The sequence below is a fragment of the Artemia sp. Qi Xiang Cuo genome, chromosome 7 (assembly GCF_049724085.1).
Source record: "Artemia sp. Qi Xiang Cuo chromosome 7, ASM4972408v1, whole genome shotgun sequence".
Lineage (NCBI taxonomy): Eukaryota > Metazoa > Arthropoda > Branchiopoda > Anostraca > Artemiidae > Artemia > Artemia sp. Qi Xiang Cuo.
In genome coordinates, this window is record NC_142800.1 from 23,189,844 (window position 1) to 23,208,299 (window position 18,456).

Genomic DNA, 18,456 nt, shown 5'->3' on the forward strand with positions numbered 1-18,456 from the left:
GAAAAAGGCGAAGTACTTAGCAATTTTAGGAAAACTTTAATTTTAAACCCCTTTACAAGAAAGGTGATAAATGTGAGTCGTAATTATAGAAGCATTAGCTTGGTTTCTGTAGGAAGCGAATTACTTAGTATGATGATTCTTTTTGGACTTAGAGATGCTGTAGGTAATGGTTTAAGAAATGAATATTGGGGTTCTAAGAAAAAGAGAGGATGTATTGATCAAAATTTCACTCTTAGATCAATAATTGGGAAGTGCCTGATGCAGTGGTGAAGCATGATTCGGTTCTAAAGCATGTGCGCTCCGAAAAACGGAGGAAGATTTGCTGGATGTTTTCCAGAATATTTGCCAACGGATTGTTTTGGGCACCAGACTGACTGACTTTATCTAAAATAGTAGGCTTTATAAAAAGCTTGGTTCAATCCTGCTTTCTCGGACCATAATGAGAGAAAGGATGAGATGGCTAGGTCACGTTTTGTAGATGAAGGATGACAGATTACCAAATTTTGTCCTTTTCGACCAACCCTCTAGGGTCAGATGAAAACCAGGTCGTTCCTGGTTGGGATGGGAGAATGTTGCAAGGAAAGATTTAAGGGAAATGGGAATTTACTGGGAGGACAAAAAGTGGGAGACATGGAATAGACTGGGATAGAGGAGGATTGTGCATATATTTATTGGCCTCAGGTGGCTTGGTGCTGTAGTGAGTTGTTAGTAATAATAGTAGTAGTATACCACTGTAAATTGCTTGCACTGGAAATTTTGAAGTGTGAATTCTGGAGTTTTTATAAATAATGCTGTCGTATTATATTAAACAGTTGCTTAGTATATGCCATTTGTGAGCCATCTCCCAGCAATCACCAGAAACTTCAAGTAAAATTAATGATAATTGATGATAAAAAAAAACACAATAAAATAGTGTTGGTGAAATGATAGCCTGCTGATAACAGGTACATCACCCTATACTGCAGGCAAGCACATCATACATGAAATGTCTTTGCGCATGTGTAAAAGTTCCAAATTAGCTTTAATCTTTGCTGTTGCCAAATATGATAAAATTTGGACTCTAATAATGCAGTATTTATGTTTTTGATTTTTATTTCGTTTTGACATATTATAAAATCAACAAACATATTGTATTTCACATTCCAACTATGATAAAAAACAAAACAACTTTGATATTTTTGCGAAAATTTCCACTGTCTGAGATACAATTTATATAAGAAATACCAGCATTCTGACAGTTCAGGGGGTAATTTGAATTGTGACAGCAAATTTTACACTTGATTAGAACCAGTTTTGCAAAATTCGATGCCAATTCACCTAGAAATTGCACAAGGTATTTTTGTTTGATTTTGGGTATTAGTAAGACGTCTGTTTCAAGAAAGCGGAATTTTTTATTTTACAAGCTGACTATGATGAATGCTGATACAAAAAATTTAATTACAAAAAAATTGCAGTATTTTCATCAAGATTCTGCAAGGATGGCTGTATTTTTGCAGTGTCTTAAAAGATGATAAATTAAAAAGTAAAAAAGAACTAATTCTTTTACCCAACTGATTAAAATTTCAAAGCTTGGTTTCTGAAGAAATTTAAGTCAGCTTTTTTTAAATCAACAATAGTCAATTAAAACGAATAAGAAGAAGCTTGGGAAAAAGTAATGAAGGCAAACCAAGTATTATTTAATTTTAAGTTAAACCAACTGTTTTAATAGTGTGGTAAGTTTCATAACAATCAAAATATTTTACATTTCTTATTGCTGAGTTCTATATGCCAAAAGAGGATCGTGAGTAATTTGGAAACTCCTATTTGCCCAACAGTTTATAAGTTAGGTATAGACCTGTCTGCACACAGGAATATGATAGAGAAGGAAATTTCTGCCGAGATCAATCCATAACACCGACGTCCTTCCTACAAAAATAAATAATTATGTGCTAAAAATATACCTTAGTGTGTTTTGACTCCCCTCTGCTGACCCACTCTAATGGTACCCTTCCCTGACAAGGGAGAGACCTGTGTGCATATAGGTACAAAGATGACAGCAAGCTGTGATTTGTACCTTTCCGGCACAATACAACTTCGAGTTTAGACTTTAGCTGATTTGATATTATGCTGGTTATGCATGAACATGCTGTGTTTCATCCCTTCTCTGAAGATTTTAATTGCTAGATCTTAGTATTGGAGAAAGTAGGTTAAACTCTTTGGTGGAGTCTAACCACGTTTGACTCTTTGGTAGGTGGGGTGGGATCAAAACACAAAAGTTATATTTTGATGCCACCATTTTCAAAAGCAAAGTACCTATCTTTCTACTAAAGCTGGAGGCTGGTAGAATGGTGTTGGAGCCACTGATCTAATAATACAGGGTGAGAGTCTTTGCATAATGCCAGTTTAAACGAGCTGCAGCATGTGTATCGTTTTGCTAAAAAGTTGGCTGGCTGCAGATAATACAGGGGCCATTGGCCCACTTTATGCCTCCAATCATACAGGATAAAAATTATTGCATTTTAGGAATTTAAGTAATTTAATGCTTCATCTTTTTGCCAGAAAGTTAGCATTGGGGGAGGACTAAGTGCAGCTTTGACATGGCTCGTTTTTATGCTGAATCTGAACTTAGCTCATTTTTGGATCATGTGAGGATCTAGGTCGTTTTTGCACTGATTTGGGGGCTGGATTTTGTACTGTGTCAATCTACAGCTATTTTTCGAAATCTCTAGCTGGCTTATCCTTTTTTTTTGTTTCATGACCAGGATTTCACAGCTTGAATTCCCCTCATTTTTGCACCAACTCAAGACATAGGTCGTTTTTGGCCTGAGCTAGAACTTGGCTAGCTTTTGCACCAAGTTGGTCAATAACCATTCTTTGAAATTATACAGGTCGAAGTTTGCTTTTTTTTGCGTCGGAAAAATCTGTAACTCAAACTTAGCTATTTTAACAACAAGTCAGGACTTATCTTGTTTTGGCTACACATTTTCATAGGCCGCCTGTTTGCCTCCGATTCTGGTTAAAACGAGGTACAAACTGCCTACCTTTCTACTAAAAAGTTGGCGGTGGAAGACGAAGGGGTATTTATGAGCTTTGGACCCAATTTTTGTCTAGTTATAAATATTGAAATTTAAGTGGGCGATTCTGGATTGAGCAAAGTGCAACATGCCCACCTTTTCAACTAGTATGCATTGTAAAGAATGGATCATTTGCATAATTTAGGATCATAGCACTTGGGGCTCCAGATATCATTGCGCCACTTTAGGCAAATTTTGCATCCCTTGCTCGTTTTGAGTGAAATGACTATCTTGATGCGTTGGTTCAATCCCATGGGGAAAGCCTACTGGGACGTTGTTGCCCTTCTGGTTGGTTTTGGCCCTTAACTGAGCAGTAGAAATCAGAATTTGTGATCAAATAAGCCCTTCTTCATTTTCTTTAGGTTATTCATTCTACATGATTCATTAATCTATGCATTGGTTCTTGCATGATGAAATAGAACCTTAGTTATGCAGTTTTGTTTTCTACATTGTTTTTCTAACCTTTCTTCCATCTTTTTTACTTCTAGCACAATGTCTTATTGCGAGGGTGCTGAACTTGGATTTTGTGAAGAAGCTGAAAGCTGGAATCTTTTAAGTCGTTATTTGCCATCTAAGGTTGGAGGAAAGCCTTCTTGGCTTGACTTAAAAAATATACCTAAATGTAGTGATTTGAAATGTTTAGATTGTGGAAAGGGACTAGCATTTTTACTTCAGCTATATGCCCCCGTTGATGACAGTGATGGGGAACCTGTGAAAGCCACCTGCTACCATAGGACTGTTTTTGTTTTTTGCTGTAAAGAGTGCGGTAAAACATTCAAGACCTTTCGTTCTCAGCTTCCTCAAATCAATGAATTCTACCCAGTTGAAGATCCTGAAGATAGAGAAAATTGGCACCCAGAAATTATTGTTGATAAATTCACAAAAGTATGTAGCTATTGTGGATGTGGGAGCATATCTGTTTGTTCAAGATGCAAGAAACGATCCTACTGTGGAAAGGAACATCAAATTGCTGACTGGCCCAAGCATAAGAAGTTTTGCCAAAATACTAATGGTAAAATTTTTTGGTTATATTGTCGTGTTTTAAGTCTGCCATCTTAACAGCGTTATTAGTTTTTGTTTTATTATGATTAAACCCTGAATCAGCAACTGCTTTTTTATGTTCGTTTTGGAAGTTAAGTATAAAATTACTAAACTTTGATGTTGTTTTCAATTATAGCCCCAGCAGAAGAAATAATCCATGCTTCGAAACTTTATTATTCCCTCAATATTATGTTGCTTTTTTCATTCTTTTATTTTTTTTTGTAGCGAATAATATTAATTTTCGAAAATAATGAGAAGTTCATTGTTTTTTTTAGTTAAATCTCTTATTTTTAATGATAGTCCCAAATCTTCAGTTTGCTTTCATAAAGATGAAAGTACAGTTAACTTCTGCAAGTTGCTAGAAATAGGGCGTACTCATGAGCTAAGGGGACACTACTGCAAATATATAATAGATTAAGTAATTTGCTGTTGTATTTTTTCTTCTGTTTTGTTGTTGTGCTTAGAATTTGTTGCGTTGACAATCTTATTGAGTCTCACTCACATGTAAGGGATGGGAAATCCTGCACGCACAGCATCAAAGCAACATCGGAGTGCAACTTTCACGAATTTGCTTGACGATATCTGTGACTGCATACAGCGTTATGATGTAAACTTTAAGAATGGTGTCATCAAAGAATTTGCAGCCTTGCTAACAGCATATCATAGTGCTGAATTTTAAGTACTGGTTAGTTCTTCTGGGTTTTGGTGAGCATTTTTGGATTGTCTGAATTCATTTTGCATTGTTATTTCGTGATAAAGTCCTCCCTATTGTCGTGTAATATTTGCAGGTATGAAGATATAAGGAGTCAGAGATAAGCCGTTTGGGAATTGCATGTAGAGGATGTCGATTCATGTTGATAAAAGCATACCGCATATTCTTTGAACATAAAAAAATAAATAAGTAAAAACCTTTTTCTATTTCTGTATCGATAAATTTCTCAGACTCCATTTTTAATCATTCATAAACAAGGCTGAAAAAAAACCCATCGGTATTAAATTATTAAGAAGGTTATTTTTATTGAAATAGCCTACGCCTTTTCGTCATAATTTTTGTGTCTATAGTTTTTCCATTATTATAAATAATTTGGACAGTGGTCTCGTATGTAAAAGTCAATTTGAAGGAGAAGGATTGCTCTTTACTAACATTTTTGTTACACCGAATTGTTTGAACATAAAAAAAAAAATAAATGAAAAACTATTTCTATATCTGTATCAATCAATTTCTCAGACTCCATCTTTAATCTTTCTTAAACAGTGCTAAAAAAACACTGTTTATCGGTGTTAAATTATTAAAGGGGTTATTTTTATTGAAATAAACCTTTTTATTATAATTTTTGTGTCTATAGTTCGTCCATTATTATAAATGATTTGGATATAAGGATCCAAATATATATTTGGATATAATGATATAAGGATAACTCGGCGAGAGTGTCAAGACTCGGGAGGAATCTCTTGACACGGGCAGTGAACGGGAATAAAAACTATTCCGTTCTCTGTCTATATGTTTGCCAAGTCCAGGCAGTAATTTTTGTCTTTTTTTTGGCGACCTATGCGGTCGCATTGGGGTTTTGAGCCCTACTCCTGTTAATTTCTGCTTGTTTTGAGTTTGACTTGGTTATTTTATTGTAATTTCTGTTCGTTTTGAGTTTCATTTATTTATTGATCCTGATTTGTGGTAGTTTCACGCTTGGTAGATTTTTTGATTTTTTTTTTTGCTTAATTTTGGTTTAATGGAGTTCTTTACTTTTCTTTGAAAAACTTATTTTTTGGAAAAAGGCTTTAATTAAATTAATTTCTGTTTGTTTTATATTGACATTGTCTTTTCAGGGAAATAGAAAATACTACTTTAAATCTTTTCGTTTGTAAGACTTTATACGGATGACGGATTATATTACTTACGGATACGGATTAACGGATTATATTACAAATATTTTCTTTTCCAGTTCTTACAGTATTGAAAATAAAAATACAATTGCATTCTTCAACTGATGGATCTTTCAACAATTAATATCATTATGCATCAAATATTCAGTTTGATGTTATTTATACTTTCCAAGACTGTTAAAGACCCATATAGTTTTCAGTAAAGCGCCATGACGCAGTAGATTTTAGACTTTTACACTGAGAGAAGTAGGTGAAACCCAAACTTTTCTTTGTAGAGATTTTTGTTCGTTTCAAGCTTGATTCGCTTATTCTATTTAAGTATCACTCGGTTGGAGATTTATTTATTCATATAAATTAATATCTATTGTATGTTTGTTCGCATTGATTTTTTATTTAATTTAAGTTTGTTTTAAGTTTCATTTATACTTAAATAGGAAAATTTTTTTTTTCGTTTTAAGCTTGATTTTCATATAAAATCTAAGCATTAATCGCTTTAAGATCTATTTATTCATTTATATTATTACTTGTTGTATGTTTTTGCTATGATTGTTTATTTAATTTCTGTTCGTTTTGGGTTTCATTTATTCTTTAATAGTAATTTCTGGTCGTGTTGATTTTTTGTTTTGAAATGTATTTGTATATGCTGATCTTAAGTTCAAAATTGCCTATACTTTAATTATAAAAACCTATTTTTATGAAAGTTTTTTTTAATTAATTTTTGTTCGTTTTTGATTGCAAAAAGTTTAAAGTTTTTAAAAATTCCTTATTTCAAAATCAAACTTAAAAAAGAAAAAAAAAATATTCATCAAAGTATCAAAAGTGATATCAAAGTAACAATATCAAAGTGAAAAAATGGGTTTGTGTCAACCTCGGAGTTTTATTATCTGATGTTTTAACTATTTTTGACAAAATTGCTATCTCAAAATTTTTATCGGATGGGTTTGGGGAAAAAGGGCGTTGGGGGGGGGACTAGATTAAGCTTCGGTCTCTTTTGACTCTTTAAAAGTGAACAAGAACTTTCTATTTTCAATCAAATGAGCACTCTCTGAAGCTTATACAAGTATCCCTTCTATAAGAACCATATATATCCCCAGAGTATAACTTAAAACGCCTATCCTTGGGCCTTGGGGTGTTGTGTCGACCCTGGAGTTTTAATATCTGATGGTTGAACTATTTTTAACAAAATGATCACCTGAAATTTTTATTTGATGGGTTTATCCATCCGATACGCCCAAAGGCGTGGAATGCGGGAGGGGCTAGTTGCCCTGTGATCTTTTTTCACTATAAGAAAATGAACTACAACTTTTAATTTCCATTCAAATGAACCCTCTCTGAAGTTTATACGAGCATACCTTCCATAAGAACCATATATGCCCCCAGAGAAATACTTATAATGCCTGCCCCGGCCCTGGGGGGTGTCTACACAGGAGTTTTTCTTATCTGATCTTTGAACTATTTTTAACAAAATGACCATACGTAAAGGTGTTTTTGTTATATGATCTTTCAACTATTTTTAACAAAATGGCTACATCAAACTTTTTATCAGATGTTTTGGGGGGAAAAGGGCTTGGGAGGGTAATTGCCCCGTGATCACTGTTGACTCTTAGAAAGGGCACTAGAAACTCTTGGTTTCCAATTGAATGAGCCACCTTTGAAGTGTATACGACGACCCCTTCTATATAAAGTGCCTCTGGGAAAAAACAAATGGATTGTGGGGGGAGGCTATCTGCCCTCCAATCACTTTTGACTCTTAAAAAGGAAATTAAAACTTTCAGTTTCCAATCAATTGAGCGCTCTAGGAATTTTATACGAGCATCCCTTCCAAACAACCATATATGCCCCCAGGGCATAACTTACAACGTCTACCCCCGGGCCCTGGGGGGCCGTGTCGACACCGGAGTTTTTTGTTATCAGAACGTTGAACTATTTTTAACAAAATGTCTTATCTCAAAATTTTTATCTGATGAATTTAGGGCGTGGAGGAGGGGGGCTAGTTGCCCTCCAATCTCTTTTGACTCTAAAAAAGTGAACAAGAACTTCCAACTTCAAATCAAACGAGCCATCCCTAAAGTTTTTAGGATCAACCCATCCATAAGAACTATACCTACCCCGGGATCAGTACTCCTAACGCATGCCTCCGGGTCCTGGCGGGTTGTCTCGATGTAGGAACCTTTCTTCTTTGGCCTTCGAAATATTTTTAATGTGATTGGCAATGTAAAAATTTTATCGGATAGGCTTGGGGGAAAAGGGGCGCGAGGGGGGCTAGTTTAATACTCTTGACTCTTAAAAAGTGAACTAGAACTTTCAATTTCCAATCAAATGACCCCTCTATGAAATTTATACGAGCATCCCTTTCATAAGAACCATACATGCCCCTAGGGCATAACTTAGAACGACTTTCCCTGTGCCCTGGAGGGTTCTATTGACACCGGATTTTTTCAGATTTTTTCCGGAAATTTTCATTAGATTGGTTTTGAAAAAGAAGGGGTGGGGGGGGGGGCTGGCTAGCTGCCCTTGGATCTTTTTGGCTATTAAAAAGTGAGCTCGAACTTTCAATATCTAATCAAATGAATCCTCTCTGAATTTAATTCGAACATCTCTGTCATGCGAACCAATATACGTCTGGGTATAATTTGCCCCATCTGTTCCCGGGCCCTACGGGGGTGTTTCGACACCTGTGTTTTTGTTTTCTGACTTTTTAACAATTTTTAGGATAATGCCTCTCTAAAAATGTTTATTGCATACATTTGGGGAAAATGAGGCGTGGAGGGGGGGGGGGGCAGTTGCCCTCCAATCTCTTTTGACTCTAAATGCTTAACTAGAACTTTCAATTTCCAATCAAATGAGCCATCTCTGAATTTTTTACGAGCATCTCTTCAATGTGAACCATATACTCCCCCAGGGCATAACTTACAATACCTGCCCTCGGGCCCTAGGGGACTGTGTTGACCCCTGAGTTTTAGTTATATGGTCTTATCGGATGTGTTTGAGAAAAAATGGCGTAGAGGGGGGGGCTGCTAGGTGTCCTCCAGTCTCTTTTGACTCTTAAAAAATGAACTAGAACTTTCAATTTCCAATCAAATGATCCCTCTTTGAAGTTAATACGAGCATCTCTTCCATAAGACCCATATGCCTGCCCCCGGGCCCTGGTGGGTTGTGTCAACACCATAATTTTTGTTATTTGATATTTGAACTATTTTAACAAAATAGCTCTCTTAAAATTTTTAATAGATGCATTGGGGAAAAAAGGGTTTGGGTGGGGGGAAGCTGGGTACCCTCTAATATATTTTTACGCTTAAAATCTGAACTATAACTATCAATATCCAATCAAATGAGCGCTCTCTAAAGTTTATATGAGTATTCCTGCCATAAGAACCATATATGTCCCAAGGGCATACCTTATAACCCTTGCCCCTGAGGACTGTGGGGGAGTGTCCTGCTCAAACATATAATTTCCGGAAGTTTCAACGATGTTGAACAAAATGGCTATTTAAAAATTTTGATTGGATGTGTTTGGGGAAATGGTGGGCGTGGAAGGGGTGGTAGTTGCATTAGAATCACTTTCGACTATTAAAGAGGGAACTAGCCTTTTAAATTTCCAATCGACTGAGCCCTTCCTGAAGTTTCTACGACAACGTTGTCTATACAAAACCTTATATGCCTTCAGGGCATAACTTACAACCTTTGCCCTGAGGGCTGTGGGGGAGTTTTCATCCTCAAAGTCCCAATTTCCAGAACTTAAAACTACGTTTAATAAAATGGCTGTCTCAAGATTTTGATGGGATGTGTTTGGGGAAAAGGTTGGCCTGAGAGGGGGGTTAGTTGCCCTGAAATCACTTTCGACTATTAAAAAGGCCACTAGCCCTTTGAATTTCCAATCGAATGAGCCTTTTTTGAAGTTTTTACGACAACGCTTTCTATAAAAACCATATATGCCCCCAAGGTATAACTTAAAATCCTTGCTTTGAGGGTTGTGGGGCAGGGTCCTCCTCAAAAATATATTTTCTATCTGGAAATCAACTACGCTGAACAAACTGGCTATCTCAAAATTTTATTTGCCCGTGTTTGGGGGACTGATGGGCGTGGGGGGGGCTAGTTGCCCTCCAATCACTTTCGGCTATTAAAAAGGGCACTAAACCTTTGAATTTTCAATCAAATGTTCCTTTTTTGAAGTTTCTACGACAACGCCTTCTATGAAAACCTTATATGCCCCCAGGGCATAACTTAAAACACTTGCCCTGAGGGTTGTGGGGGAATTTCCTCCTCAAAAACATATTTTCTATCAGGAAACCATCTATGCTGAAAAAAATGGCTATCTCAAAATTTTTATTGGATGTGTTTGGGGAAATGATGGGCGGAGGGAGGGGGCTTGTTGCCCTCCAATCACTTTCGACTATTAAAAAGGGCACTAATCCTTGGAATTTGCAATCGAATGAGCTTGTTTTGAAGTTTCTACGACAACGCCTTCTATAAAAACCTTATATGCCCCCAGAGCATAACTTAAAACCCTTGCCCCGAGGGTTGTTGGGGAGTGTTCTCCTCAAAAATATATTTTATATCGGGAAATCAACTACGCTGAACAAAATGGCTATCTCAAAATTTTGATTAGATGTGTTTGGGGCACTCCAATCACTTTCGACCATTAAGAAGTGCACTAGAATTCTCGATTTCTATTCGAATGAGCTCCCTTTGAATTTTCTACCAAGACCCCTTCCATGTGAAGTGCCTCTGGAAAAAAAATAATATTAATAAAACATTGGAGCCGTATGGCCTTTACTATAGGCAGTGCTACAGCGTTGCCTCTGACTGCTGAGATGCCTTTTTGAGAATTAGCATTAACACAGTGTATTTTGATTTAATCTTAACGCAACATTTAATTTTTGAAATTAATGGGCAAATGGGAGGGTGGGCGTGGGAGGGGGACTAGTTGCCCTCAATTCACTTTCGAAAATTAAAAATGGCATTAGCCCTTTCTATTTTCAATCGAATGAGCCCCTTTCGAAGTTCCTACGACAACTCCTTCGATACGAAGTGCCCTGGTCTAAAAAAAAGAATATAATAATACATTGTACCCACATCGCTCTTTACTATAAAAATGTCAAGCTTTCCAATCACTTTCGACTATTAAAAAGGGCACTAGCCCTTTCATTTCAATCGAATGAGCCCTCTTTGAGTTTCTGCGACAACGCTTTCTATAAACACCTTATATGCCCCCAGGGCATAAATTACAACCCTTGCCCTCAGGGCTGGGAGGGGGTTGTCATCCTCAAATATCTAATTTCCAGAACTTTCAACTAAGTTAAACAAAATGGCTATCTCAAAATTTTGATTGGATGTGTTTTGGGAAATAGTGGGCGTGAGAGGGGCGTTAGTTGCTCTCCAATCACTTTCAACTATTAAATAAGGCATTAGCCCTTTCAATTTCCAATCGAATGAGCCCTTTTTAAGTTTCTACGACAACGCTTTCGATAAAAACCTTATATGCCCCAGGGCATAACTTACAACCCTCGCCCTGAGGGCTGGGGGGGGGGGTTCATCCTCAAAGACCTCGTTTCCAGAACTTTCAACTACGTTGAAGAAAATTGCCATCTCGAAATTTGATTGGATGTATTTGGGGAAATGGTGGGCGTGAGAGGGGGGTTAGTTGCCCTCCAATCACTTCCGACTATTAAAAAGAAAATTGAGTCCTTTCAATTTCCAATCGAATGATTCCTTTTTGAAGTTTCTACGACAACGCTTTCTATAAAAAAAACCTTATATGCCCCCAGGGCATAACTTACAACCCTTTCCCTGAGGGGTGTGGGGGGAGTGTCATCCTCAAAAACATAATTTCCGGACTTTTTAACTCCGTCGAACAAAATGGCTATCTCACAATTTTGATTGGTTGTGTTTGTGGAAAAGGTGGGCGTGAGAGGGGGGTTAGATGCCCACAAATTACTTTCGACTATTAAAAAGGGAATTGGCCCTTTGAATTTCCAATCAAATGAGCTCTTGTACAAGTTTCTACGACAAAGCTTTCAATAAAAATCCTATATGCCCCCAGGGCATAACTTACAACCCTTACTCTGGGGGCTGTGGGGGGAGTTTTATTCTCAAAGATATAATTTCCGGACCTTTAAACTACTTTGGATAAAATCGCTATTTCAAAACTTTCATTGGATGTATCTGGATAAACGTTGGGCGTGGAAGTGGCGTTAGCTGCATTCCAAACACTTTCGACTATTAAAAAGGGGACTAGCCATTTCAATTTTAAATCAAATGAGCCCTTTTTGAAGTTTCTACGACAACGCATTCTATAAAACTTAAATGCCCCCAGGGCATAACTTACAACATTTGCCCTGAGGGCTCTGAGGGGATTATCATCCTCAAAGACCTAATTTCCAGAACGTTAAACTACGTTGAACAACAAGGCTACCTCAAAATTTTGAATGGATGTTTGGGGAAATGGTGGGCTAAAGGGGGTGAGTTGCCCTCCAATCACTTTCGACTATCAAAAAGGGCACTAGCTCTTTGAATTTTCAACCGTATGCGCCTTTTTTGAAGTCTACGACAACGCTTTCTATAAAAAAAAACCTTGTATTCTCCCAGGATATAACTTACAACCCTTGCCCTGATGGCTGTGGAGGAGTGTCTTCCTCAAAAACATAATTTCTATCGGTAAATCAACTACGCTGAGGAAAATGGCTGTCTCAAAATTTTGACTGGATGTGTTTGGGGAAATGGTGGGCGTGGAAGGGGTGTTAGTTGCCTCTCAATCAGTTTCGACTATTAAAAAGGGCAAAAGCCACTCCAATTTCCAAACGAATGAGCCCTTTTTGAAGTTTCTACGACAAATCTTTCGATATGAAGTGCCCTGGTCTAAAGGAAAAAAAAATAATACATTGTGCCAACATCGATCTTTACTTGGCAGCGCGATTGCGCTGCCTTTGATAAACCCTACGATGGACATCAGGATATGCGGGACTTCACAGATCAGGCAAACAAAAAATCTTAGCTTTAACAGAGAGAGGGGTGGAAGTTTTTCTCTCGGGAGGTGGAGATCTGAAGGGCTTTAATGCTTATAAAAACAACTCGTTAGTCAAAAGTTATGTCTTACACTTCGTTTTTTACACTATTTCCCTCCAGATTAAACACGGGAGGAATGCTGCTTCCAGATGTGTTCAGTTATTGCATCATATTAGTTGGGAAAATTGGGAGTTAGAAGTTGAAAATTTGGAAAGAAGGAGAATTTTAAGAATACATTAATGAATTAAGGAAAGATTTGGACATTTGCAAAGGTGCCTCCTTCTAAAGTAGTGCTGAAACGACAATTTTTTCAAAGTTCTCAAAAAAGATTAGGTCCAATTAAACGGAAAGCCCTAATTGTCTTTCAAATTTTTAGTAAGTCAAACCAAAGAAGAAGATAGTGGGAACGATTTTCTATTCCCAGAATTTAAAATAGTTATAGAAGAAGAAATTTTTGGTAAAGTAGAAAAAAAAGTCGAAGGCGAATTGAATCGATTGAACGATTTGAAGAAAGAAGGAAAGGCTGGTATATTTGCCGGTAAGTAATAACGTATTAATGTATACAAAAATACTGATGAATAAGTTTTAATCCAACTCACTGACGCTACTTAAAAATTTCCGAGATGGACTGATCATCGATCATCCCGCCTGACAACTTTTATTGATGCTCTTTTTATTGATTTCATTTCCCTGATTTTAAGACAAGATGCAGAGTATTTCCTTTGGGAAAGGCGACTGCTTTTATTGTTGCGAAACCATCAGTGCAATCTTTAAGCAGAATTTAGTAGCCCTACCTATTTTGGGCACTAAATTCAAGCTCTGGCATAAGTTGTTCATCGTAATCCTTATAAACTAAATCGAGTTAAGTGTTCGTTGACATACACAAATAAGCAAAAACACCTTCGTGTCCCTGTTTAATATTTATTTATTTTATTTATTTTTATTTTATTATATTTCTTTTTTTTAATGTTTAATATATGCTTATTTAATATTAAGATATTTAAAATACTACTGAATATTTGTCACCTTTCCCTCAAGACAAAGCTTCAAATCCTCTTACTCCCTTTCACACCAAAAAACTTTTCCTTGAAGTTGTAATTCGATTTTCCAGCCGTATGAAACTTACCGGTTTTTATACAGAATTCTACTCGTTTGGCTTCAGGCTTCATGTACTGGTTATGTAGCATCACACGATTGTTTTCAGAGCTGAATGTTATTGACTGGCTTGTGTTATCGACATATTAGCATTAAGTACTGATTTGAAACTGTTGAGTGGTGACAAATAGCCTCGTCCTTCAGACTAAATACGACATATGCAAAATTTAAAGTTTTATTTCATTAAATAGTGTTTTACTAATCTCTGTCTCTAATCTCTACCTATTCTTTATATTTTTTAATTCCTCCAATTTTGTATCAAAAACTTTTTTTTCAGTCTTTATGATATAGCTTGAACGGCTTTGAAAATTTGTGCAAAGTTACACTGGAAATGAAAAATTTCGGGGGGGGGGGGAGAGGGAAATCTTATAAGACGCATCAAAGGTTTTTTTTACATGTATTCTTGTTTTTACGAGTCAGACAGAAATTTCTGGGGTGGGTGGGTATGATTAACAAGTTCGCTAAAATACAGTTAATATAATTTGCTCTGGTCTCAATGAGACTAGGCTTCAAGCTGCCTCCTCTAAAACTGAGCTTCTTGTCTAAGGTTCGTCTTAACAACCTCCCGTTACTATCAATGTATTTGGTGGATTCTCAAAATTTCTTAAAATTGCATTTTTATTTTTACTGGCTGTAAATGTCCTCTTGATTTTTCTTATTTTCAAGTGTGTTCTCGTCTTTTTGTAGCTTTTTCCTTTTTTCCACCTCAGATATAAATTTTATAACTTTTGCAGTTACTTATAACTTTATTTATTATTTTTGCTATTATTAGGCTATAATTTGACACGCCACAATGCTACGACATTTCGCTCATCCTAATGCTGTTGAAATCTAAAGGCAATTATATAGGTAAATTGATATATTCTTAATTAAATTAGCTAAATTAAATAATCTGAATATTTACATTCTAAGTTGGTGAATCTTTCTAAAAATTCGTCAACAAGATATCTAATTATTATGTTGTTCCTGTCTCTTATGAACTTCCTACGTAAAAAGGCATTTAGTTTCCAAATGTAATAGGTACCCCAGAGTATTTCACTATTAGTTCCCACAAGACATTCAACATTGCTGTTAATCTATTAACGGAACGAATCTCTATAGTAAAGAAATTTTGAGGAAATCTTCGAATGAAGGATTAGATAAGAAATTTTTCTAATCTTAGAAAAAAAAAGATTAGATTGCGTGTGCTAGAGAGTGGAATGCACTTCCGCAAGAGCTGAAGTCATATAGGTCTCTCGGCTCCTTTAAAAAGAATGCGAGAAAATATCTAAAAGATTAAAAATTTATTTACTAGATTTATTTTATTATTATTATGTTTATAATTTTTTGATATTATTATTATTTATTATATTCTAGTTTGACACTTAAGGGGATGTGAGTGGAAGAGAACTTGTGTTAAATTTATTGGTATTTCAAGGTATTTCGGACTCGACATTGGATAACACATGAAGCCACGCTGTAATTAGATTGTGTAATAATTACGGACTAAATCGTGCATCAATGCGTAAGGAACTGAGTTTTGTGTATTTTTATATTTTTTTTTTTGAATTAAAACCCATATTGAACTTGAAAAAAAGGATGGGGAAGGATAGAAAATATTCCCCTTTGGTTCTTTTTCGAGGATTCAACACATTACGAACTTTATTGTCAAGATATTTAATGAAACGCTGACGTATTTCTTCCTTTTATATTTTTACTTTTTTAAGCATCTTGGCAAAGAGTTATTAAATTTTCAAATTGAAGCATTTTTTGTATTAAATTTTTAGTTACTATATATTTAAAATTATATTTAATACATACGAAATCCCCTTTCCTTTACAGAATTGCCCTTCCTAAGATTGGCCCAAAATATCTTGAAAAATTGAAAATTTTGTGGAATTTTTTACTTTGTCGATATGAAAATCGAATGTTTAACTAATATTTCTTAGCATGTTTATTTGAGCTTAGGGAATAATTCAACATATATGATGTCTCAAAATTATATTTAGCTATCATGTTTTTCACTATCTCCTTCCAACTTTAATCCATCTATATTAAGGCATCTAGTTCCCAAATTTAAAAATAGAAATGTACACACACCGCGAATTATAACAAAAAAAAAAAAAATCGTGAAATGTTAAAAGCTGCTTTTAAACTATAGCATTAAACATTCAGAAGAATTTTATCGATGAAAAAGAGGAAAATATCTTCTTCCTTTGTTCCTGTTTCGACATACAACGCGTTACAAACTTTTTTGCCAAAAACTTTAATAATGTGTACGTGTTTTCCATCCTTTAGAATTTTTGTGTTTTTGCAATAATTTGGTAACCAATGTTAATATTTTTTTTAAGGTTTATAATTTTTTTAAGCCTACTAAAGATGTAGAAACTTATTTAAAATAATTATTTTTCCGTTTACAGAATTTTTTTTCATTGGGAAGGGCTGCATGGTGTAGCCTAAAGGATTCTTGTAAGCATACAGGCTTAATTGAACTAAGTAGGCTATATTAAAGACACAGAAAATATATCATTCTTCATGGATTTTCCCCCTGAGATGGTCTCTTGTCCAGAGGCACACGGGCTTGATAATCTTATTCATTGTAGACTCCCCCCCCCTGAGACTGCCCTTTGGTCCCTCCCAAAAAATATACCTAAGGTAATCAACATCACTTTTAATCTACAACATTAAAAATTAATCCGTTACGTGAAAAAGAGAAATAAGTCTTTTTTTTCCTTTTTCTTCTTTTGACATGCAACACATTGCAAACTTTCTGACCAAAATTTTCGATAATGTTTCAATGTATCCCATCCTTTAGATTTTCGTATTTTCGAATTAATTTGATTCTCAATATTAGTAATATTAATAGATCCTCAATTTAACTTATTAAAGTATTTGTTGTGTTTTGTAATTGTTTGTTCTTGTGTTCATTATGATTTTTTTTTATTTCTCTTTTGTTTATGCTCCACCTTCCCATTTTTGTATGATGGGTTTGCAAATAAATAATAACATAATAAATGATATTAATAACAATAGATGATAAATATAAATAACAATAAATATAAATAACAATAACAATAGAGAATAATAAGAGTATAAATAGCAATAAATGAATAACAGTAATAATAATATTTATTAAAGGTTTTAGGTCTAGTTCAGTGAAGCTTATTAATGACATAGAAACTTGTTTTATAAGACTGTATATCTGTTTAGAGAATTCTTTTTTTGTCAGGAAGGGATACTAGATGTAGCCTAAACGACTCCTGTAGGCATGTAGTAACTTTAATGGCGGTATGTCCATGACTTAAATTTTACACGAATGTGGAATAACTGAAAAATGCGTTGCAAGTTTTTCGACTATTCTTAGCGCCAAACTGTTTGCACAAAGAAGTTTTTGCTTCTCCCCTCCCCCTCAAGATCCCCCTCGAAGAGCCGTGACAAATAAGACTTATATCAAAAGCTCTGATTTATAACTTTTTTTAAAATGACAAAATGAGACGTATCGCATTTCGTATTATTAAAAAAACTTATCAATATCTTGAGAAAGAAATAAAATAAGAGAAAACAGGCTTTACCAATCGTCGTAGCAGATTGAATTTAAGATAATGGTCTATAATTCTTAATTTGAGAAAAACTGTGTCATAACACCTTCTGACTTACATAAGCTGATTTGACGTTGTCTGTTTTCTTTCAAAGATTGCAGTTTAAAATTGTGGAACATAGAGACTCGCCTAGTTCGTTCAAGTGACGGATTTAGAAGAATAGGAGACAAAAACATTTTAGCACCCTCCTCCCTCTTCTTGTTCTTAATTTGAGGTCTAAGTAGTAGCCTCTCTTACATCCTTTGAAAAATAAATCTTAGGCCTCATAAACCCTCTCTTGTAAGACATCAGAGCCATAGAACCAACCATTTCCCCCAGTCAGTGACGGTAGATTTTGAAGCTGCACAATATTTCAAAAGATGTAACGTCGACGCTCACGTTGTTTCGTTGAATCTAAAAGTGGTATTATAGCGAGCTAGCAGATAGCACGTTCAATCAATTCTAAAAAGTAGAAGAGCTCAAATCAAAGTAAAACTAATAATCCAAATGTATTTTTATAATGAACTCCTAATCCAACCACCAGATAACGATATCCTCCAGCAGTATCTTGTTGCCGCAATTTTTGTCTAATTCATAAAAGAGTAACAAAAATGTACAAAAACAAATTTTGTTGCACTTTGTTAGGTGTTTTTGTAACGTCGACGCTCACGTTGTTTCGCTGAATCTAAAAGTGATATTATAGCGAGCTAGCAGATAGCACGTTCAATCAATTCTAAAAAGTAGAAGAGCTCAAATCAAAA

General features: G+C 35.4%; 1 protein-coding gene across 3 annotated transcripts in view; it reads left to right on the forward strand.

Moving 5' to 3' along the window:
- Positions 1–18,456, forward strand: part of LOC148950064 (uS5 assembly chaperone PDCD2-like) — a 40,612-nt gene that overhangs the window by 11,182 nt on the left and 10,974 nt on the right. For 2 of the 3 annotated variants that reach the window (XM_089092099.1, XM_089092100.1), the window contains exons 2-3: positions 3,542–4,065; positions 13,360–13,521. In XM_089092099.1, the coding sequence (XP_088948225.1) occupies positions 3,546–4,065; positions 13,360–13,521 (682 nt within the window). In that variant the 5' untranslated portion in view covers positions 3,542–3,545. The remainder of the gene's footprint in view (positions 1–3,541; positions 4,066–13,359; positions 13,522–18,456) is intronic. The other variant, XM_089092101.1, reaches the window with a different exon arrangement.